The 26,232-nt window shown below is 35.1% G+C and overlaps 1 protein-coding gene across 1 annotated transcript in view; it reads right to left on the reverse strand.

The window, feature by feature from the left end:
• Positions 1–21,533, reverse strand: part of LOC113039474 (aryl hydrocarbon receptor-like) — a 36,460-nt gene extending 14,927 nt beyond the window's left edge. Inside the window, exons 1-2 of the mRNA XM_026197364.1 lie at positions 21,405–21,533; positions 19,721–19,908 (exon numbers count right to left, since the gene is read on the reverse strand). Of these exons, the coding sequence (XP_026053149.1) occupies positions 19,721–19,908; positions 21,405–21,445 (229 nt within the window). The 5' untranslated portion in view covers positions 21,446–21,533. The remainder of the gene's footprint in view (positions 1–19,720; positions 19,909–21,404) is intronic.
• Positions 21,534–26,232: the final 4,699 nt, after the last annotated feature.

The following is a 26,232-nucleotide window of genomic DNA, read 5'->3' on the forward strand; positions in this document are numbered from 1 at the left end:
TTAATGTGTGAATGCACCATTGTAGCTCAAGATAACTTTTTAATAAAGATCTCATTTAAGTATCAACTTTGTCTCAGGGTGTTCACTACGGGAAATTCAAACAGACACAAATGTGAAATTTGCTGACATTCAATAAGAGTTCAGAGATTAGTTAACATGGTTAGCATATGGATAGTTCACCAAACAATACAATTCGGTCATTAATTATTCATCCTCATGTCGTTCCAAACTTGTGGGACCTTCATTCATCTTCGGAAAACAAATTAAGACATTTTTGACATTTGTTCAAGGCCTAGTAAGGTACAGTAGTATGGACATCGTTAAAATAATTAATGTGACATTAGAGGTGCAACCATAATTTTATAATGCTATGAGAATATTGTGTGCAAATTTTTTTTTAAATAACTTTATTCAAAAATGTTTTCTTTTCCATGTTGTGTTGCTGTTTATGAAAGCTCTCGATTTAATCTAAAATACCTTAATTTGTTTTCCGAAGATTAACAAAGGTCTTACGGGTTTGGATAGGGTGAGTAATTAATGATAGTTTATATTTTGTTAAACTAACCCTTTAAGTCAGTGGTTCCCAAAGTGGGGGTCACGACCCACCGGGGGGTCGCGGAGTGGGGAGCGGGGGGTCGCGAGATGATTTACAGAAACTTTTTTTTTTTTTATATATGTTAATGCGAGATGGTGAAAAAAAAGTCCGAAATACACATTTAGGTCTTTATTTTATTATAGGCATTTGCGAGAAAGCTGGTGCGTTGGAGAGAGAGAGTGGAAATGGGACGCATAGACATGTTTTCTGAACTGGAAGAATTCATGGAGGAAAATGCACTTGTTAACAGCATCAAGGCGTCTATTACGGCTCACCTTCAGTCCCTTTTGGATCACTTTCATAAGTATTTCCCTGAAGGAGACGCTCCCGACCAATATGACTGGATAAGGTCACCATTTAATCATTAAATTAATTGTAACCGATTTGTAACCAAATCGCAAATCCTCACAAGAGGGAAACAGGGGGGGGGGGGGGGGGGAAGAAACACCAAAATCAAACAAAACCAAAGTCTCCATTAGTTAAATTAGGTTATATTCAGTTCAGTTATAATACAGTTTCCAAACAGGTTTCCCCAGACACTCTGTCACTGGTCTGGCAGACAGATAGCCCCGCCCCAATCTCACGCCATTGGCTGAGCCACTGTTGCCGTGCAGGGCTGGTCGGAATTTTTAAACAGACAGCAATGTTTTGATAGCGCCACAGAAACACAGTGTTTTAAGGATCTCAACCAACAAATATGTAACTTCAAATGTGATTTGAGTACTTCAATCTATCTTCTGCTTGGTATTCAAAACACGCTCTAAAAATTAGTCTGTGCTGTTTTCGTCTTGGGCAGTAATGGATTTGCTCTGTGTGGCCCTCTCTCAGGACAAGACAAACTCTGTTGAGCGTTAGAGGAGGAACTGACCTACAAACGACAGGGGAAATGGAGAGAGACTGGCCAGGCCAGGAGAACAGGGATATGAAAAGCTTTTCACTGACAGAGAGAAAGAGAGACAGAAAGAAAGTGAGACAGAAAAGGAAAAGAGGAAGCACTTTTCACTTGTAAGAACATACGTGGAAAATGCATTTGGGCACGGTTAGAGAAAGGTCACCTCGCTCTCGCTCCTAACCGCCTGACAACGACATACGCAAATGTGTCATATTTTATTAGCATCTTGTAGCTGATATTAAAGCTGTGAAGTGCTCAGCACAGTTTCCAACTGTTTCTCTGTTTGTTGTCATCATCCAAAAAGGTCCACAATAGCTAAACTACTATTTGCGTGAATTATTTCAACTCACTGAAGCAAATGCCTCTAGATGTCATGAAAACTACCATTTGATGATTATATGTGGCTCCTTTTATTCTCCTTTGACAACCTCTGACCCCTTTAATAGTCCTGCTGCGTGACCTATCGTGACCCCTGACCACTGTCGAGACATGATGCAATGAGTGACAAAGAGGTTGATGTTATTCTTTGAGACATGAGGACGTAGTCAAGAGGAAAATTTTGATGTTAAATCTTTGATTCTTAAGCCTGTTTGCAATTTTTTTGTCTTTTTGTATTTTTTTTATTATTTAGATATTTCATTACAATAAATGTAAAATGTAAAAATGTACAATAAAAATGCATTTTAGTTTTTAAGTTTTGTATATAACTACTATATAATATAATTAAGGTAAAAAACTATATTATTTAAAAATATTTTTGTTTAAAAATAAAGGGTAAAAATAGTTGACATAATTCATCTGAACCAGTTAATCACTTCATAATAAAGTAGTTCCACCACCACTGTTTTAGTCCGTTTCCCAAAAACCTCACAATGTACTCTGTTGTAGCATGAAATAAGCGTAACCAGTATCAGTGTTTACATACGTCACGGGTGTCAAACTCGTTTAACCCCAACTCGTTGGAGTTCAAAAGCTGCGTTGAACAAAACATAGTGCATTAGGGGGGGCGCCACAACAATTTTTTGAAACATTTATGGTTTTTGTTAAACCTTGGTGCCCCATGGAGAACTCATGTTCTTCTGGAGCAAATAAGCCCAGATTCAATTTTAAAGGGGTTGTTCACCCAAAAATGAAAATTCTGTCATTATTGTGCTTAAATGCACATCGCCGAGTTTCTGCAAGACGAGCATTTGTGGTTAAAAGTGTATAAATATACAGGACTGTGAAAAAGTCTTCGGCCACTGGTATTTTCACCAACAAAAAATGGTTTTAAGTCAGTTATTTCTATCTTTTACTGTAGTGTGTATTACAACCCCTAGCTCGGCGGGGAAGAAACAAAAAGGGACACACACAGCCAAAGCTGAACTCAAAGGAAAAGACTTTATAAATAAGTAAATAATTCAAAAAATAGGGAAATAATAAGATTAAAAGAATACTTCGGGCGACATCAGTGTGCAATGCAGGGTGTCTGTATGAGTGTGAAATGTGCTGTTGCTATGTTGGGAAATGTATAAAGCAACCCAGAACCAAAGCAAAAGGGAGAAATCAAAACAAGACCAAAGATAACCCAAAAACGAAACAAGAGTCGAAACACACATAAAGAACCAAGTCCCCCAAAACTAACACATCCAACAGTCTCTATTAAAAGGAGCGCGCCAGCCACAGCGAAAGGTGCATCAATGAAACACCCATTAGGCTAAGTTGTATGCTGGGGAACCAATCACCACATTCCCAAAACAAAAGTGTAGAGATCGTCACATGTGTCAGAAGTAAATATCAATTTAGATTTCAAAACATTATTTTTGCCTTTAAATGTAATTGAGATCAGTGAGATTTTTTTTTGCACAGGGAGTCTAACAGCAACCAGTGCTCTACACAGAGATCTGATCTCATCATCATCCACTCGGTCCTGAATAACATGAAGAAACAGAACAAACTGAGACAGACTCAATCCAGAAGAACTGAGGCAATGTCTTCAAAACGCTTCCTTTCAAGCTGTAGTGAAACTGCAATTTGGACCTTAAACCCATTGAGCACCATTGAAGTCCACTATATATTTTTTGCGACTGAAGAAAGAACAAGACATGGGGGTGAGTAAATTATCAGGAACATTTTATTCTGGAAGTGAACTTCTCCTTTAATTAATCACCCTCTTGACTTTTCAAACCTGTAAGACCTATGTTCATCTTCAGAACACAAATTAAGATATTTCTGATGAAATTCGAGAGCTTTCTGACACTCCAGCAAGAGTACTACCATAATCAAGGCACAGAAACATAGCAAGGACATCGTTAAAATAGTCCATGTGACATTAGTGGTTCAACCTTAAATTTTAGAGCAACAAGAAAACTTTTTTGTGCGAAAAAACAAAAACAAAAATAACAATCTTTAGATGTTTAGATCTGGAGAGTATCACAATGCATGCGCTTGCTTTGCTCTGCATGTAAACAATGCGTGCGCGTGCTGGTGCTAACATTGAATACGCATTGTTTACATGCACAAAAAGTAAAAGAACAAAAGTACAAAAAGTATTCTCGTAGCTTCATAAAATTATGGTTGAACCATTGATGCCACATGAGCTATTTTAATGATACCTTTGCTACCTTTTTGGGTCTTGAACATGGTTGCTGTCTATGGATTTTAAGGCCCCATTTACACTAGTGCGTTTTTGTTATAAAACGGAGTTTTAGAATTAAAACAGTCTGCCTTTGCACTAGCGTTTCAGCAACGATCTCCGTCTACACTACATAACAGAAAACGCATGTCACGTTACCATTCATGCACACTGGGCATGCACGTAAAAGTGTAAGCAAGAAGTCAATGGCTAGTCACTCACTGGCAGGTTCAACAATGAGCATGATGGTGAGGAAAAGCAAGGACATCTTTGTGTGGACAGATGACGAGGTGAAACTGTTACTCAAAGTAACTAATGATTACAAAGCGGCCGAAAATGACGATTGGGAGTCATGCCCAAAACAAATACAGCGACACAATCGACAGAGACATGATATGTTCACACGGTCGTCAACGATACGCGGAGATCACATGGGCAGCCACGCCATCGTTTTCGAAAGTCTCCGTTTTGGTCGTTTACACTGAAACGCAACCCCGGAGTTGTCAAACTAAAACGGGGTCAGCAGCGTTTTCAAAACTCTCCGTTTTCGAATGTGGAAAACGCCGGAGTAGTGTAAATGATAGGCGTCGCCGTAGCAAAAGTTATGCGTTTTAAAACTGAAACACACTAGTGTAAACGGGACCTCCGATTTTGACAAAATATCTTCAAAATATCTGTTTTTCAAGGATGAACAAAGATCTTATAGGTTTGAAACAACATTAGGGAGAGTAATTAATGACAGAATTATTTGTAATTTTGGGTGAACTATCCCTTTAAATTTTGCTAAGGCAGCCATTTTGACCTAGCACAATTGAATGTTCACAAGCAATCTTGTTCACAGGGCATAAGCACATGCAATGTTTTTAGCATAGCATATTTGAGAAGATTAGGCTTTGTTATGACCATAGAAAGCATAGCAGCAGTTAACGCTGAAAATAGGAGGCTAAGAGCGTTTCAGTGCCCCTGACAATCCTTCTTATATGCTTCAAAGAGAGACGGGATGTTTAAGGCCCCTTTCCCATGATCTTTAGCTCCTGTCTCATAGAGCTGGAGACAAAGGGTGAAGGGCCACGGCAAAACTGAGACCCAACTCTGCACGCAACTACATATGCATGTATGCCAGTGTCACATACATAAACAAATAAGCAACAAAAACATGAAAGAACCCAAAATCTAAATTATAACAATAATAATAAAAGTTAAGCAAATTAAAAAAAATAAAAACAAAGCATATACATAAAATAAATGATAAATAAAATATTATAATTAAAAATAAACTATTTTTACGCAAAATGTTTAATATATATATATTTAGCATATTTAGAAGACAATGACATATTCTTGAAATGGTCTTAAAGGTTTTGTTTTCTTAAAGGCATTCTAATGTTTGCTGTGAGCGCTTGAGATGAATATAGCTGAGTGTCATACATCAGGTGACAGATGAGTTAGTGATTCCCTTTGGAGCTATAGGGAGGGTTTCCCGGCTTGTCCGCATGCTGGAGTTGTGCGCTTTTTACTGTGTTTATGTAGCTGTGCCGTTGTGGGTCACTGCACATCGTGCCCCTGAGCATGCAGCATCTCTGGGGACGGAGGCTCTGGAAAACCTGCGCTAAATGTTTTGGCTTGATTTCTTGTGGGATTACAGGCAGAGTCAAAACAGCTGAAGGGGGCATATGAATCAAGCAATTCAAATCTCAGCATTACGTTATTAGTAGGAAATCAGGAAATTTTAACCAATAAATAGTCAAATAAAATATTATAAAAAATTTAATCACTGGATTAGATATAAATAGATTAAACATGATCAACAAAACATTATTTGTTATTTTCTAATATAAAGTGTCTGTATATTAGATAGATAGATAGATATTAAAACAATATAATACATAGGGGAAATATTAATTAAATATTTCATATTTCAACTATTTACAATAATTTAAAATAAATTAAACATTATAAAACTTGTGTGAAAACATTAATATCTAAATATTTAAAAATAGATTTTTCTGTTATAAAATGAGTTAAAATAATGAACATAACATCATTATGATTATAATATAATATAATATAATATAATATAATATAATATAATATAATATAATATAATATAATATAATATAATATAATATAATATAATAACAATATTTTAGATCCTGTTTAAGAATTTACATATTGATTTTATATTCAGAAACAACTTTTAATATATGAATTCATTTATTTTAGCAAATTTCTGTAAAATGTAATTGAATAACACTCTTTTCTCTATGTTGTAGGTTAAAGACTGTAAAAGGAAGTAGTGTTTCATGTGTCTTGTGAGGAAGATAAAAAATGATAGAATGAGAAAGAGGCTATGTTGGATATCAAATATTAACACTCAATCCAAAGCGGCATGTCACGTGTTGATGACATCACAGCAGCAGATGTGGGCGCCTGCGAGCGGCCCGAGGGATTGGGATGATCGGGTAAAATTCAGCTGAGCCCGGCTGAACACAGCGCTCAAGAGCGACAGCCAGCAAACGATAAAACCATCACAACACACATCTCTCAGCGCACACAGATGAATGACTCGCAAGTAAAAGAGTCAAACTTGCTCTTTTTCACTCCCTCCTCCTTCTATCCGTATTACTTGGCAACATCTCACACAACTGTGGCTTAAAGGTTTGCTAAGCTCATAGCGCGGGCATATAGAGGCCTGCTAAACGCTAAAATGTGCTAAAGTCACTCATACAGACACTAAAACAAAACAAAGAAGCAAAGAACATAAAACTGGGATTGCACAAGCATTGCTACCACATGCTATTTCAATCTAAAAATTGTGTTTGGTTTTAGGATCGGTTTACGCAAGGTTTTCCAACACAGTTAGCATGCTAGTCACAGCAACCCTCAGGTCTAAAGAGAAAGTACATGTCAGAATTAGATGTCAAACCATGAATTATGATAGCATTAGTCTTGCAAAATTAATGAGTTATTCATGAAGGGGTGAGATTGTGTCAAAAGGGGAGAGCAAATGATCTCAGTGACAGGAAGTAAGTTTAAAAACAGGAACAAATGGTAAATTAATCATTAAAGATGGAGATTTAATGGAAAGCTGCTTTTATGAGTTTTACCCATTGATATTTTTCATTCACAGTTTTAATTCAGTCTGCTTTTTCCTTCTTTTTCAATTTTTGCACAGTGTCTTGTTAAATAATATATATTAAAAATATTGGATTAGCTTTACATTATCCTAATCAGTATGCATTATATATTGAGACACTTTTTAGTACTTTTACTGTTATTTTATGGATCTATTTTTTTTACAGTAAACAATTCCAATGGCAAAACAAACATAAAAAAAAGCATCCAAAAAAAAAGAAAAGAAAAGATTTTTATTTTATTTTGCCTACCTAGTCTTATGCATAAAATAAAATTGCATTAAAAATGTATAAAATAGATTCATCCATTGCTGCTGTAAAAATAAAATACAACCAAGAATTCCGCACATAATAAAGTGCATGAAAAAAATCCATTAAATATTTTAATTGGTTAACAGCAATTAAAAAATAAATAAAATAAATAAATAAATAAAATAAAAATTAAATAAAATAGACTAACTAGACAAATTATGCATAAAACAAAAATACATAAAAAATTATTCACCCTATCCATTCAACAGGTTTGGGGCTCTTTAGCTTGCAATATGTAGAGCAGAATCATTTGTGTTTCTGTCCAACAGCTGCACTGCACGCTGAACACCAGCAAACAACATCTGTCTCCTTCACTAAACACTGTAGAAAGCCAGCTGTAGCCACAACACACACACACACACACACACACACAGAGTTAAAAATCCAGTGTGTACATGTACACAGCGAGCCCCTCCACTGGATGTGCTCCTAACTGTGTGTGTGTGTGTGTGTGTGTGTGTGTTTACAGTATGTGTGTGTTTCTCCCTAAAGCAGAAATCTCGTCCACATTCCGATGTATTGTAGTGTGACAGCGGGGCGGCAATGAGCGGAAACACGTCAAACAGAGACAGAGGTCTTGACCGGAGCTCCTTATGGATTTTTTACTGATGTAAATACCCTAGAAAAACAGCAATGCACTCCTGATTACAACAAAACAGTTTGTGGGCTGCACTAGGAGGTAATAAGAACATTTATCCAGTTGGTTTAACATTTGCAAATTCATCCTAAATACCCTTATAAAAGATTTTGTGATGTATTTTGAATGCATAATTATTTGATTAACATATACTTTAATTTGTTAACAGCTGCAAATAATTCAAAATAATAGCTTAATCGCCTAAAATAATAGCTTATAATAATAGAAAAAATATTAGATTATTATGATAAAAAAAATATTATCATTCCCAGATGTGTATATAATCAAATAATCATTTTTTTAAAAATGTAATCAATTGATAATACTAAAATGTAATAATAACTAAAATGAATAAAAACATAAGAAATGAAATCAATAATATGTATTTTAGAATAAATTTGCCTACATTTTACTGAACTCAACTGACAAGCTTTCAAAAAAAAATAATAATAGAATTTTAGTAATAAAAATATTTTAAAATATAAATTTTAAATAAATTAGAATACAAAAGACATAACTGTAGATTTGTATTAAATGCCTGTGCAATAAAGTTATTAAATAAATTTTAATCGATTGACAGCCCTAAAAAAACTAATGAAAAATTAAAAAGTTAAAAATAAATGTAAGTAAAATAAATTAAAAGATGCCAAAGTTTAATAAAATCAGATTAGAAGTTTGATAAAACCCTAAAATATTGAGCGTTATGCCGATTATTCAGCTTGTTCTTCCAGACCTTTCACAATAAATAGTTTGGTAGGGTCAAAGAATGAAAGTCCAAAAGGTGTCGGTTCCCACTTTGAAATGAGCTGCAAAGATGTGAACCTTTGGTTTTATATGATACATCACAGATGTTAAAGTACTCCAGTAACGAGGTGCGAAAAGAATGTTTTTCATTCCATTAAATCCAACTATTGGGTTCATAAACCTGTATTTGTTGAAATCACCATGGTATCCTACCTATACACAGATCAAAGTTGAAATATCTTCATCAGCCGTGACCGGGGAGCATTTAGCTCGTCAAACAGAGAGATATTTAATCTGTCTGTCCAAACGAATGGACAATTAAGCTCAGATGTGAATCGTTCCAGATGGGATTTCTGTTATGTGGCAATTCAGCGAATCTGATCCAGCGAATTTGGTTACATCACAGCTCACATCATTCCTGGAAAAGCAGATGAACAAACAAAACCACACACAAATATTCTCAAGAGGATATCTGTGAATTAGTGACGTTAGCATTAAAATGGCTTAAATAACTATGATAAATAGATTTTTTTAAGGTTTTGCGTGCCAATCATTGTTTTTTAAACACATTAAGCTGTAAATTGTGCCATTCAAGGTGTTTGTTTTTGAGATTATTTCACCAAGATGGCTGCCATGATCATTAAAGTTAGTTAGCGTAGCATGTAGCTTAGCATTAGCGTAACAAATAGTTCTCTAGCAAGGACCAAAAGACAAAGAGAACAGAACTATACACAATATATTTCAAACGATCATTATTAAAAAAACAAGGGGAGGAGCCAAACGACAAAAAGTACACTCAAGCGATTCAATCCAAAGACGTCTATCCTGAAATGTATACGACTTTTGAGCTTAGGTTTAGCTGTCTTTAGTTGTGCCAAAACAGCTAAAATGACCAGCGCATGAGCTCACATTATGATCGTAACACTAAAGTACCTAATAAAATGAAATGAATGTGAGGACAGTCCAGAGTACAGTTACATTTTCTCCGCTGTTTTTAAAGTTTGAACATGTGGAACGAATATAAGAAACTGTTTGACCTAAAGGGCTTCTTATTTGCTGGGAGAGATTATATTGACTAGAGAATGGACAATATTAGACATTAAATACACAGATGGAAAAAATAAAACGTATTATTAAGAAAAATTGCTGCCACATGGAAATAGATTTAAAGCAGAATTAAAATAGATATTCATGAAGAAATAACTAAATATAAATAATAATAATAAAAAAAAGATTATTGCAGGAGGTTTACAAGAAAATACTATTTCAGTTTTCTATTTAATAATTATTGTTTAATTTATTGTTACTTGACATTTCTTTCAATTATGTGTGAAATCTTATAGCAATTTCTGAGTGAAATTTAGTTTTACACAAATTTTACTCCGTTTACTTTATTTATTTGAATTGTGATGCATTTCTTGTGAGATTTAAATAGATAAATAAATCATCGGTCAAAATTAATTTTGTTTACATTTTAATCAATTTCTTGGCAGATTCTTTATGAAATCTTAAATACAAGTAAATAAATAAATATGTTAACACAAATACTACAATACTAGTACTATAACATCTGTTTATACATTTTAATAATAATAATAATAAGATGAGTTGTATCTAATCTCTGATCAAATAAAGTAACATGGAAAAAATGGAGGAAGACCAAAAACTTGATTTAAGTACAAATACGTGTGACACAACACAATGTAAGAGATGTTTTGACATGCACACGCATACCACTGTAATGCCACAACCAGATTAAAAACTTGGTAAAGCGTGTGTATCCACCATATAAACACAGCTCTGTTAATGTGAAACAGTTTCTTTTCGCGTGTTACGAAGTATTGCTAGAGGTCAAAATGTCCTCATACTAATTCAACACCAGCCGTGCTTGATTAAGAAAAACACATTCATTTTCCTTTAAGCTGATCACGGAGTCCTGCCCACGTTTACTAACTCCACCAGCTCTCTCTTTTCTTCTCTGACGTGAAGCAACCTCACCTCATTCAGCCAAAGGTTCAAGAGTTCACTGCTGCCAGACTGTTTTTACAGGCCCTCTTTCGTTTCTGCCTTGCCCTCCCTGTTCTCTCGCTTTTCAAAGGGATCTCGGCATGAATGTAAGTGGATTAGCTCTTGAATTTGTTCTACCAAAACACTTTCATCTGGCACTACTTGTTTGAGTATAGTTGAGTTTATACACGGTAGGTGTGAGAAAGATACGAGGTGTCATGGCTGGTAGAAACAGAGAGAGTCAAGCAGGTAGATACACAGACAAACAAACAGATGATATATAGACAGATCGATAGATAGACAAACAGATGATATATAGACAGACATAGATAGATAGATAGATAGATAGATGATAGATAGATAGAGACAGACAGAGAGATAGATAGACAGACAGACAGACAGACAGACAGACAGACAGAAAGAGACAGAGAAAGAGAGAGCGAAATAAGCACATTTCCACCGCTGGAACATTACTAGGGACTTTGGGCTGGTTCGCAGTTTGTATCCACAGCAGAAACCAGGATCTAAATAAAGTTCTGGGTAAAAAATTGTCCCTCAGAAAGTCCCTGCTTGTGATGTAGTACTTTTTCAAAGGTCTGGAACTTTCGGGGGTGGGACTTGGGCGCTGAGCATGCCGATTGGTTGAGTTCATGCACCATTGTGATTTCAACCACCATTTATTCAGATAATTTTAGAAATATTATTGTTATTGTGTCATGAAATGTAGTTTTAAAAGTATTTCAGGCAAGAATGTAGCTGTTTAAAACTCAAACCTGTGTTGTATTTATAAACACCTATTTAAAAACGTGTTTTGCCAATTTCGGAGACGGTCAACTCTACGCGATCAGCGGGAGCTCACTGTTCATGTTTACCGACAAGAGCAGGCTCACCTCGGGTAGTCCTTCTGATTTTTGCCATTGACTCTGATGTCTCTTTAGTGGTTAAACATAAAATAGAAAATAGAAATTCACGTAGTTTGTATTTAGAAATGCGAAGACCTACGTCACCAGATTATTTGCCTAATCTTCCTGGTACTTTAGACCGTGGTGGAAAAGCAGAAAGCAACAGATCTGGGGGGAAAATAGCTCCTGGGAAAAAACTTTCCTGGTACAATTGTTCTGGGTAAATTCGGTGGAAATGTGGCAATAGATAGACAGACAGAGAGATAGATAGACAGATAGACAGACGTACAGAAAAACAGACAGACAGACATAGGCAGGCAGACATAGACAGACAGACAAATAGACAGACAGACAGACATAGAGATAGATAAACAGACAGACATAGAGATAGATAAACAGACAGACAAGACAGAGACAGACAGACAGACAAATAGACAGACATAGACAGACAGACAGACAGACAGACAGACAGACAGACATAGACAGACAGAGATAGACAAACAGACCATTCCACATCCACATTTTGTTTTTCTCCCTAAAAAACAAATCTGTCCATTCTGATGCTCAATTTTATTGAACTAATGCCTGCTGATGACTATTTTGAATTTAATTCTGCCAAAGTGTGCACTTGTAAATGTTCGTTAAATGCATAACGTTAATTACGCGAGTAGCCTACACGTCTAAAATAATACAGGCCTATGAAGAAAAAAAAATATTTTTCATACAAATATTTCTTACATTTGCTTAGTACAACTTTGAATCAATGTAAAAGCTAAAATGAATTGTACAACTGATTTTTTTCTTAATTCTGTTCAGCATTTGAATTTGTGACGGGCTGCGGGTTGAGAACCACTGCTCTGAGTCACTGAGTTCAGTAAAGTCTATCAAATCCAATTTAAATGACAAATTAGCTTCTCATCTTTTAACTCTATAACCTCTTAACACCAGGATGTCAATCAGGCTATTCTGAGTCCTAGGAGATGTTAAATTCCAACATCTCTGGACAAACTCAGCTTTGTTTGCTGTTCTTTGTGCAGTTCACCCTTTTAGTAGCTTAAGGGCCCCAAAGGGTCAGTGCAAGTGTGTTGAACAGTAGAGCGTTTCCTGACACACAAACACTAATCCCAGATAAAGACCCACCTAAAAGGCATCCAGTACACCACCGCTGTGAAAGGAAATGGCCACACTTTCTTGAACTGAAGAGGGTCGATCCAATTCATCTCTCACCATGGAGGGAAGTTTGTCTATTGTATGAATGGGGCGCTTAGCAACCGGCGACAGGGGGCATACAAAAGGACAATAGGAAAAAGTGTGCCAATTCAGTCAATTCAAGAGAGCTTTGGGCTTGAAGGCACGAGACCATATAAATAACACATTATGACTCCAGAAAGTACCCTAAATTATTATTAATAATAATACAAAATATAAGAATAATAATTTTTTATAAAATGTATAAAATATTATACATTTTAATAATATAATAATAATATTATAATAAATTTGATTACTATTATATGCCTACATGTGTTTAACTTGAATGAAAGTTATTAATTAATCAGAGTATATGTTTATTTTGCTTAATTTTTAAAAATATAAAGGCAATCCCTTGTACCAAATTTCCTAAAATATAAAAATGTTATATTTGTCCTACATTTCCTAAATAAAAAAAAACACTAAATATGAATCATTGTTATATTTGTCCCACATTTCAACTAAAATAACTCAATATCCAATTTTACTTCTTGAGAAATCTGATTGAGATGATGACATGGTCAATCTTTGTTATAAAAAAAAAAAAGAAAAAAAGAAAAAGTCACTGTTATGTAACTTTCTGGAATTTTTGTGTTTTCAAGGCAGGGGAAAAAAAGCATTTGCTTCTCCTGCAGAAACGGCGCAAAGTGTGATATAATCTGCTGTAAAAGCAGGGACAACCAGTCAAGAAGTGATCTTTGCAGCGGACGCTTCGTGGAAAAAGCGATCAGAGACTGGTTTTGGCAGGGTGGCTGGTGATTAGAGCAGAGATCTTGTAAAGCAGGATGCTAATTGTGCTAATCTAGTCTAGCACTGACTAGACTGGAATAATGTTGATGCTTAGCAGGGATTTCTGCCTCATTTCAAACATCCCTTTTCACTGTAGCTGATTACTTTACCGAGAAAGAGCAGATAAAATGTTAGTCAGGGAGACTATTTACTATTTACAGAGAGAAATAATTTCAAAACATCAGCTGTATATTTACTGAACTTGGAATACAACGTCATTTAGCATTTAGCAGATGCTAAGCGACTTACATTGCATTCAGGCTAACAATTTTCTCCTAACATTGGTTCCCTGGGATTCGAACCCCCAACCTTGCACTTGCTAATGCAATGCTCTACCACTTGAGCTACAGGAACATTTTTTTTTTAAAATGTATTATTAATCAAACTCTACTGTACGATGATAATCTCATTTTACACACGTGATCTCAATAACGGGCTACTGTGTAAATGGAAATGCCACAAAATTAATAAAACACTTACTTGACACGGGCCGTTGGAGTTTACGAACACAATATCCTGATCTCAGATGACGAGAGCAATAGTTAAACGAGAAACTACGTCTGCAATCAGAACCATATGCGTACATGTGATAATCCCTTTAATACACAATCACAGCACTGTTTATGTCTACGTGTATTTTAAGCCAGAAATTAAAACAACACGACATTGTTGCGGCATCAAACGAAACAAACCACAGGCATCTGATTCTGTGAAAACATCTCATGAGAAAATGAATCATTCTAATCGGGGCTTGACTAATGAATGCTGGCAAGACATCCACGGCTTTTTATTTGTGTGTCTAATAAATGTCATAACCATAAGCTTTTCATAAATCAGCAGAATTCTGCCAAGATGGTGTTCACAATCCATTATCCATCATGGCGTAATTAATGTCTCGCTCCTTCATCTCCTTTGCTTTCATATGAGTCAGAATTCCCATGGTGCCTTGGTGAAGCCTTTCTGAGACAAACCGGAGAGAGGCACTTTTTAGAAACAATTTGGGTCTTTTTGTACTCCTCAATGTGGCAAAAATCATACAGACACATTATCATACGATATGGAAACATTGGTTTTAATGTGCTTATGTTACAGTTTGCTAGTCTGGCATGATGAATAATCAACCAAAAACAGGAGAAATATGTAATATCTGAGCTAAATCACACAGGAAGCATACTATTAATATTTTTTAGCGGCATACAGAATTCTTCTGGAATTAAAAATAGGATTATGTAACAAAAAAAGAAAAAAAGAAAAAAAGAAAAATGCTAAGAACCTCGGATGAGGAGAGATAAAGGAATAAACAGAGAGAGAAGGTAAAAAGAAAAAAGAAAAAAACACTTTTTAATGGCTAAAGTTGATCAAAATGAAGAGCCATCTGGTTCTTAGTCCTAATTCGTAGGTATCCAGCATGCATACAAAGATTAAGGATTGCCCTGCATTAAGCTGGCAATACAAATAATCATATAAATATGGGGTAAAAAAAATCTTCTAGGCGGAAATCAGATATCCAAATGTGGCCTCAGAATTACGCTCTCATGTGCAATTCTGTCTTTATTTTTTTTTCAGTGATCCAGTATTTATTTATTTTTTTTAATCCGTTCAATATTTTTGACAAAAAAACAAACAAAACAAAGCAAAACAGAAAACAAAACCATCTTGTGTTGGAATCTCCCCTACATCAAACAAAAAAACTAACAAAAATTTGTGTTGTAATCTCCCCGGCATCAAAACAAAACAAAACAAAACAAAACAACATTTAGCGTTGGAATCTCAACATTTTTAAACAAAACAAAACCCATTTTTCCTAATCGTTACTATTCCTAATTCATGAGGCCAATTCACTGCATGAGAAGACAGTAAAAGAAAAAAACTAAAGATTTAGCTCTATTTCCCAGTTCTAACAAGCATTTTACTGAAAGCTGGAATCTAATACTCACAAGTCAAAGAGCATTTGTTCTGTTTACTCATAACAAATTATGTTTTATTTACGCATAACAAATTATGTTATGTTTCTCTCAAGGATAGAAGAGAGAGGGGGAATGTAACCGCTGGTGCCATGACCCGGAGTTGAAGAATATAAATAGAGACAGAAAGAGCGAGGAAAAGACAACACTAAGAAATGCACTATAAAGAAGGGCAAGTTTAATTGGGGTCTTGTTTTAGTTGCCGTCTCTCAGATAACACAGAAAGCTTCCTGAGGCATTAGAAATGCTGCAAACACTGACCTACATTCAGTCGTACAACATCTCTGCCTCCCCAGGGAGGCCTTCAGAAGCTGTTTATGCTGATCCAGAGTCAGTCGCTGTACAAAAAGGTGCGATCAGAGATCATTTTCATACTCCGTTCTACACAATAATTTTTTTATAAAACAAAGCTAAACAAATTAAAGCAAAATAATAGCCTTTTTCATAAAAAAGTAAAATTGCTAAAATAATTTTCTACAATTTACAAATAAACAATCTGCATTTCCCTTTTAAGAAACTTCCTATATGATTCTGTTTTCAATGTGTAATTTAAATAATGTATTACATAATAATACAATATTTATAAAACAAAAATTAAATAATTGCTAAATTTATTATAAAAAAAGCTTTTTAACTGTTTATGTAACACTATAAGATGAAAAATTATAAATAAAATTATAAATAATAAAGTTACTTTATAGCAATTATTATTAAATATATAAATACAATTATTTGCAATACACGGTCCAGGCTAGTAAACATATAAATATATATATATATATATATATATATATATATATATATATATTAGTTCTAATTAAAAAAAATTGACCTGAATGCACAAAAAATTTGAATCCACTGCATTCACTGGATAACATATTTTTTACTAAATATATAAGCTATTTTATCATTAAAATGCATAATGATTATTTAATAATTATAATATATTATATTAAATAAATAATCTGTTTATTTCAAGATGTGACTGCTATTGGATAGCACTAATGATTTTAATGTTTAAAAGTAAATGGAATAACAATTTATAATAATGATCCCTGCAGTAACATAAATTACGTTATATAAATGATGTTGCAATGACAATAATTCAACAATCCATCATTGTTACAAAACGACAACTCCAGGTGATTCATAAACCCAGCTTCATGCACATAATTCATCAGTCGTCCACCTGAACAGCCATTTTAAACTCCACTTCCTTAAATAAACACACCCCTCCATTTTATAAATTCTTTAAGCTCGTTATGTTTAATTATTCATGCCTCAGAGGAGGTCTGTTCCCGCAGTGCAGCGCAGCATGTCCGTCTCCATTCCCGAGTCACAGAGACAATGACATATTTATCCAATAACACTGCGGTTACAGACGCAAATTTGCTCCGAGTTTATTATTTGTTGTCTGAAGGGAAAGGAGTAGTAATGCATGCGTAGAAGAACTTGGACGTATTGTTATGATGTTTCCTTCATAAGCTGGAAGGGAAAGATGAGCAAAAAGCTTCGACCAGAATCTTTGTGTGTATAGAGAAAATGATTGTTAAAGTTCTGACGCCGATGCTTTTCTACACTCAAATCCCAAAAACAAACAGACGAAACTCCTGGAGGAGACGGAGCAGCACAATTGTGGCACTAACAAGCAAAATAAGCTTGAGTGTGTAAATATGGGAAAATAAATATATATATATTTAAGAAAAATGACTATTTACTAACAAAATGTTTGTCTTTCTGACTATTTGTTTATATATTTGTTCATTTATCAGTCTTCTCACCTGTCTATCTGTTTATCTACTTATCTTTTTGTCTATCTGTTGGTTTTTGTGTATCTGTTCATCTATCTATCTATATATCTATCTGTCTGTCATCTATCTATCTGTCTGTCTGTCTGTCATCTATCTATCTGTCTGTGTCTGTCATCTATCTATCTGTCTGTCTGTCTGTCTGTCTGTCTGTCTGTCATCTATCTATCTATCTATCTATCTATCTATCTGTCTGTCTGTCTGTCTGTCTGACATCTATCTATCTATCTGTCTGTCTGTCATCTATCTATCTGTCTGTCTGTCTGTCATCTATCTATCTGTCTGTCTGTCTGACATCTATCTGTCTGTCTGTCTGTCATCTATATGTCTGTCTGTCATCTATATGTCTGTCTGTCATCTATCTATCTGTCTGTCTGTCTGTCTGTCTGTCATCTATCTGTCTGTCTGTCTGTCTGTCTGTCTGTCATCTATATGTCTGTCTGTCATCTATCTATCTGTCTGTCTGTCTGTCTGTCATCTATCTATCTGTCTGTCTGTCTGTCATCTATATGTCTGTCTGTCATCTATCTAACTGTCTGTCTGTCTGTCTGTCATCTATCTATCTGTCTGTCTGTCTGTCTGTCTGTCATATGTCTATCTATCTATCTATCTATCTGTCTGTCTGTCATCTATCTATCTGTCTGTCTGTCATCTATCTATCTATCTATCTATCTATCTATCTGTCTGTCTGTCTGTCATCTATCTATCTGTCTGTGTGTCTGTCTGTCTGTCATCTATCTATCTGTCTGTCTTCTATCTATCTGTCTGTCTGTCTGTCTGTCTGTCTGTCATCTATCTATCTGTCTGTCTGTCTGTCATCTATCTGTCTGTCTGTCTGTCATCTATCTATCTATCTATCTATCTATCTGTCTGTCTGACATCTGTCTGTCTGACGTCTGTCTGTCTGTCTGTCTGTCTGTCATCTATCTATCTGTCTGTCTGTCTGTCATCTATCTATCTATCTATCTATCTATCTATCTATCTGTCTGTCTGTCTGTCATCTATCTGTCTGTCTGTCTGTCTGTCATCTATCTATCTATCTATCTATCTATCTATCTATATATATATATGTCTGTATGTCTGTCATCTATCTGTCTGTCTGTCTGTCATCTGTCTGTCTGTCTGTCTGTCATCTATCTATCTATCTATCTATCTATCTATCTATCTATCTATCTGTCATCTATCTATCTGTCTGTCTGTCTGTCATCTATCTATCTGTCTGTCTGTCTGTCTGTCATCTATCTATCTGTCTGTCTGTCTGACATCTATCTATCTGTCTGTCTGTCTGACATCTGTCTGTCTGTCTGTCATCTATCTATCTATCTATCTATCTATCTATCTATCTATCTATCTATCTATCTATCTGTCTGTCTGTCTGTCTGTCTGTCATCTATCTGTCTGTCATCTATCTGTCTGTCTGTCTGTCTGTCTGTCATCTATCTGTCTGTCTGTCTGTCTGTCATCTATCTATCTGTCTGTCTGTCTGTAATCTATCTATCTATCTATCTATCTATCTATCTGTCTGTATGTCTGTCATCTATCTGTCTGTCATCTATCTGTCTGTCTGTCTGTCATCTATCTATCTATCTATCTATCTATCTATCTATCTATCTATCTGTCTGTATGTCTGTCATCTATCTGTCTGTCTGTCTGTCAGTCATCTATCTGTCTGTCTGTCATCTATCTATCTATCTGTCTGTCTGTCTGACATCTATCTATCTGTCTGTCTGTCTGTCTGTCTGTCATCTATCTGTCTGTCTATCTGTCTGTCTGTCATCTATCTATCTATCTGTCTGTCTGTCTGTCATCTGTCTGTCTGTCTGTCTGTCTGTCATCTATCTGTCTGTCTGTCTGTCTGTCATCTATCTATCTATCTGTCTGTCTGTCTGTCTGTCTGACATCTATCTATCTATCTATCTGTCTGTCTGTCTGTCATCTTGTGTCTAAATATATCTAAATAAAAGTCTTTTCTTCCTGACTTCGCATTAGGGCATGGTACTAACTACAACAGTACTGTCGGTCTACACAGCTACACAACCTCCAGCCACTTGGGAGTGGCACGTGAACTCACCAGTGAAGAAGTTCTTAGCACGTAGATAACTGACACTCAGCCGCAGGATGGAGAGTTTGTCAAGGCTGCTCGTGACCTCCTCTGGAAACGGAAGGAGACTGGCCAACCGGTCCAGCTCAGAGTTCAACCGATCTCGATGACGCTTGGATGGGTTAGACTTCACCCCTTCAGCTGAGGGTTGCTTCACACTGAGCAACATTAAAAAAAAAGCACACACACGTTAAGATCACATTCAACAGTGTTGTTCAAACGCATGGTCTGTTTGGACAATCACGGATGGCATGAAAATGCAGGAGCCACATTCACAAGTCTCGCATTGATTTGCACAGGCTGTTGTTTTTACGAAATTTACCCAATTGTCAACTTTCCTTTTCTGCCCGTCATGTTAATAATTTTGCATTTTGTTGTGCCTGTGCTTTTCTTGGTCATAATAATACATTTCAGTGTTTGATTTTAAGGAAATTTGTGTGAACCTTTGAACAACATACAAATTTGGGTCACCGCCCAAATGTAAAGTCTGAGCCCTGAAACGCACACACATCACAAATCCATACACACAGAGCTGTTACAAAACAATTAATCTGTTACTGTAAATATGAATGCACAATTTTATTATAGACGAAAGATAGTGTAATTCAAACATAAATACAAAAAACAACAGTGTAAAAAAAATCACTACAGATACTAAAGCAATTTTAGACAAATGTAGCTGATCTAAATATTGTAGATAATAAAATATAATAAAAATATAAAAAAAATACAAAACATATTTCTTAGTAGTAATTCTGTTATCAAAGAGTATAAAATAAGCTCTGAATGGAACCTATTTGGTCTACACTTAAAACAAATGAAAGGTGGCAGAAATTATTGAACATATTTTTAACATATTTATAAGCACTATAAATTCTATGCTAAATCTAGAAAGCTTTGCATTCACTGTCAAAATAAAACATTTGAATTTAAATAAACTATTATAATTATGTATATTATATTAGGTTTATAGTTACAAAAATATATTTTATTGAAATAATCTAGTATCCGTTTATTTTGGAACATCTAAATCCCATCAAAATATCATGTTGTAAAAAAGTGATTAACACATAATGCAAATAAAAATAATATTTTAAACAAAATATTTTGCAAAATAAAATATATTTGATTTGTAATTATACAATAATATAATGAATATAATAAAATGATATAACATGCTATATACATTATTTAAAATATTTTCCAAGCCTCTTATCTGATTCGCAGGAATGGCGTTCACAACTTCATTTGAGGGTCTTTAACATAATATAATATAATACAATTTCATGTATTTGTCCTCTATTTGAACAGTTTCATTTGATCAAAAACGGAAACGAAAAGGAGAAATAAATCACCTTATGAAAACTGCAATATAATATCACGATGCACATACATTAAATAGCAACCACTAATACCAGTGATGCTTTGATGATCTTAAATAGAGTAATAACAGACAACATAAATATTTACTTCAGACAGATGGGCCTAAAAGAGCAGATTACACATGCGATTTGGGTCAGACGAACATTACTGTACTGTAACGAGTTTCGAGTCAGAAACGCCAACAAAACCACAAATGACCAATTATAAGTCAATAACTGTCCATCTACACATTCATTACACACACAAACACACATTTATTCTTCAAACTTACCTTCTTTGCACGGGTTTTCGTCTTTTTCGTCCTGCGTACATGTTTAAGGCTCTAACTCTTCAGCTCCAATGAATTCAACCCACAATTAACCACAGATAAAACCTCAATCCTTCTACTCAAACATGAAAAAAAATCAGTTTTCTTGGACAGGTCATGGGTGTTCAAATTAAAAAATCCGAAGAAGTGTAATAAATATAATGTAACTGTCCAAAAAGGCACCCAGAAGCCCCACTGTCTCAAACTACTGCATTTAATGACATTAAAACGCCAAAACAGCGTTACAGAGTGTCATTCCTCTTCGGATATACTTCAGCATTCACATGAGAAGTGACAGCAGGTCTTCTTCATCATATTCGACATCCTCAGTGCTGCTGAGCTTGTACAAACAGCCCTCCAAAGTCATGTGCTTGGACAAAACAATACGCTATAATCTATATTTACACAGAATAAACCAAATCCACAGTCATAATGTGTTCCAGCTTCGTGTTTTAATTCATTTTGGTCCGAGCTTGCTGCTCCACAAGTCCCCCGGCGGCGCGTCCCCGACATCAGCTTGCAGGGTTACGCGCATTTGGTTGACCAAGCAACCGGCACAGATTTAAGCAGGAGCGCGCGCAGAGCATCAGAGGCCACGGCTTAAAGGCAAAGGGGAGAAATCTCCTAGGATACAGGGCGTCAGGTTTTACGTCTTCTGTGATTGGTCAACGCACTTCGAAGTTACGATTACTCGCTTATGAATATTAATAATGAAACGTGACGCGCAGAAGACTTGGAAAAAAAAGCAGAAGTCGGCCGCCAAATTATTATCCCACTCTGAATTCGCTATCTGGTTGTCTAATCACAACCCCTCCCCCACACCTAACCCTAAATCTACCAATACTAGGGGGGTAATATTCTGGCAGGGGTCAGAACTGGGCACAACACCGGAACGAATCATACTATCGGGAATATGAATATTAATTAGATTATATACTGGACAGGAAGGTTACCAAGAAAAACTGGCGAGTCTGATTAATATTAATTAGACATCTGGACACTTCTAGCCAATCAGGGAGCAGAACCCCCCCCCCCCACCCCCCCCTTTTTTTGACAAATGTGACCCTGAAACCATTGAACCAGTAATAAGGGTAATTTTGATTTATATAATAATCTTTATATAGTAATAATAATAATAATCTGAAATCTGAATAAATAAGATTTCCATTGATGCATGGTTTGTTAGAATAGGACAATATTAGGACGAGATAGGCTACAACTAACTATATGAAAATCTGGAATGTGGGAGTGCAAAAAAAAAAAAAAAAAAAAAAGGATTACAAATATAAAATAAAATAAAATACTGAGAAAATCGCCTTTAAGGTTGCCTAAATGAAGTTCTTAGCAATGCATATTAGCCTACTAATCAAAAATTACGTTTTTATATATTTACGGTAGGAAATGTGCAAAATATCTCCATGGAACATGACTTTACTTACATTCCTAATGATTTTGTTTATTATATATTTTCTTTAACATAAAAGAAATATCAATAATGTTGACCCATATAGGCTAATGTTTGGCTAATGCTACAAATATACCCCAGCGATTTATGACTGATTTTGTGGTCCAGGGTCACAATTTACCTTACCTATAAGACTAATTTGAAAATTCAATAAAAAAAATATATATATATTTATTTAAAAACATTTGGATAAAAAAAAAAAAACATGTTAGTGAGAATGATCAATTTGGTATATATATAGATCTCACTAACATGTTTTTTTTATCCAAATGTTTTTAAATAAATATTCCACCCTAACAAATTAAAATTCTATTTGTAATGGTATGGGGGAAAAAAAACTATTTATACTACATTAACCGTTTTCATCGTTATCTTACATGTTTCGTGTTTGCAAAGAAGGAAAAAAGAATTTGCAACACGGTGAAATCCCGGCGTTAATTTCCTTTTTGGAAGCTTCTGTTATGACGCATCGTTTCCTGCGCTTTCGGAAGCTTTTTTTTTTTAATACGTGTGTTCGACATTTATTGACTATAATGCCTGCTTTATATAATACTTGTTTATGGACCACAGCAAAATCCCCTTTAATGCATGCAAGTTAGGCTGTTGACTCTTTCATACACATTGCACACATCTGTTTCATAGGCATGCATTTAAAGGGCAGTAGACTTAAAGAATAAATGACGATCCGAAAATGATTGCTTATCTCCCCAGTTTGGTTCTAGGACACACTGTAAAACTGTGGGCGACCACACCGCAGGGTGCACACCCATATGCAACGTTAATTCTCTATCTCTCTCTCTTGCGAAAATACTTGTGTCAACATAACCTTCCTAAAAGTTTCACTTCAAACTAATAGTATAGTATAGAAATAGTGCATACTGGCACACGTTCAAAATATATACATTAGCGCCCCCGTGTGGTTTATCTATCTATCTATCTATCTATCTATCTATAGTATCTAGTAAAATAACCAGCTGAAGCCATTGAGTCATCAACCCCCTTTTAATATTATGAAGATATCAATGAGGGCACAACAAAAACGAATCATTTGATAATACAAATACAAAGCAAACCAGAGCTATATTTTACATACAGATATATACGTATACTTATATATAATGTGTGTGTGTGTGTGTGTATAGCCTGTATTTGTGGGACAGCCACTTACTCCTACAGATTTTACAGTTGTGCAGAATAATGTACAAAATAAGATATAGGGTACACATAAAAGCATTTACAGTGCTGGGTGAGCAAGCAAAGAAACAGACATACAATGATACAACAAATAAAACACAGATACTGCATTAAGAGAGGCCTTACAAACACTTCGTTATGCAAGAAGCAGGCATCTGAAGTGTTAAGTGCTATTATTTCTTCCTAAGAGATTCGTAACTTAGTGGTGAAGGGGAGGACGTTCTTACAAGTGCGATTTATTTTGGCACTGGGGGATTTCAATGCTGTCAGTGAGGTCAATTTATCGTTTACTGGTGCCTAATCCACTACTAACCTGTATTATTCAATGGCACTTGAAGGCACAGAAAATATGAAAGGTCATTTTCTGGACCACTAAACCTTGTCTAGTAACAAATAACTAATATTAGGGCACCGTAATGAAGTCATAAAACTGTCCGAAACAGTTTCCTAAGTAGATATACAGGATTTTATTTGTAGTAATTATCATTGAAAACTACATTTCAGTTACACATATCAGTGGTTCTCAACTGGTAGGTTTTGACTGGAAAATAAAAATGACCTAGACACCACAATGTGTTTTAAACAAACTAACTGGCTGCAGAAATTAAAATTAGTTGAGTTATTTCATTTTTATTTAATATTAAATTAAAATTATTATAACAATATAAAATTATGGGCATTTAAGCAAAGCAAAGGAAAGAAACGTTTATTTTTTATTAAATGTTTTTTTATTGTGCGTCATTTAATTTCACAAAAAAAGTGAAAAACTTTTACTGAGAGTATATAAGATACATGAAATTATCAAAACAAGGGAGCCATTTTGTACAATTATGGCTAATGGCTTTTGTATGATAAAAGCCACTGTAAAATCTGAGTCCTGAAGCGAAGCCATTTGAGAACCACTGATTTAATATACAAGAAGAGGTTTCATAGCCTTGTTAGGACATAGATCGATTTTAAAGCGTGAAAACGAACATCAGCGCAAACCAAATCCGTCGCTATTATTTGTGCGTAATCAATCTGTCCAGTGATAAACGGATCAATCAGCTAACTGATCGTCCATTAACCAACCATCAATCAAACAAATCTTCTAGCGTCAACGAACTTCCTCTCTTAGCCAGCAGACATCTGGCAATAAAAAACAGAACGCTCTTATTTACATAACAACTCCTTTAACTTTCAGTTCAAACTAAATCAAAGATCTAAAAAAGTGGCTAATCTCAGAAAACGAAAGCTGTTTGAAGGTGCTTAAGAAGACGGACAGAAAGTGTCCTTTAACTCTTGAACTGCAAGGCTATGTACAACACTTCGCAAACTAGCTTAATCGATTCCGTTCATGCAAACAACAACCAGTTGTTAAAAACATTACTTCTCAGATTCAATTATAGCTGCCATTTCAATTCCATTCCTCCTCTGCAAGCCACTATCATTTCGTCCAAAGAGAGTGAAGACGGGAGGCAAATAAGTGGAATATCCTTTGGGCAGAAAGAAATTAAGGCACGCAGTGTTCCCATTTCAGATGATGAAAGGAAAAGGCTTTGGATGCATGAGTCTGAGGGTTGTATATATTTGCGGTTATTATCACACCATACACTCTGTTCTTACTGCAGGGAGAAAGAATAAATCTCAGAAGCAACAGCGTTCAAAAACATGAACAAAATTAAGGCTATTAAGGCCTTTTCAAAGAGTTCATTTTGCACAATAAAACCAATCAGTCATATTTCTATAGCTACAGCATCTCCTACAGATATGTTTTGGTATACATACACATTCAAAGTGCTGATACAATCGAATCAAATGGCTTTATATTCTTTCAAAACAAGGCCTACAAACTTTACATGAAATAGAATTTCCATGGAAATCGCATTTGATTAAATGCGTAAAATTTACGCAAAACAAATTTTCCGAATTCAGTTGTGAGCACATTCTCTACACTGCGCTTCTTCTAAACTTTTTGGCTGCTGCTGTATTTCCTGACTAACCAAGAATGAAACCACAGATGAATAAAGACTTTCACTGCGGCCATTAAAAAAATATATATAATAATAATAATCAAATTTTCTCTCAACAAACATTGACTTTTTTTTGGAGTCCTTCTCTCTTTACCTTTCTTCTGGAGGCAGGATATGCTGG

The sequence above is a fragment of the Carassius auratus genome, chromosome 22 (assembly GCF_003368295.1).
Source record: "Carassius auratus strain Wakin chromosome 22, ASM336829v1, whole genome shotgun sequence".
Lineage (NCBI taxonomy): Eukaryota > Metazoa > Chordata > Actinopteri > Cypriniformes > Cyprinidae > Carassius > Carassius auratus.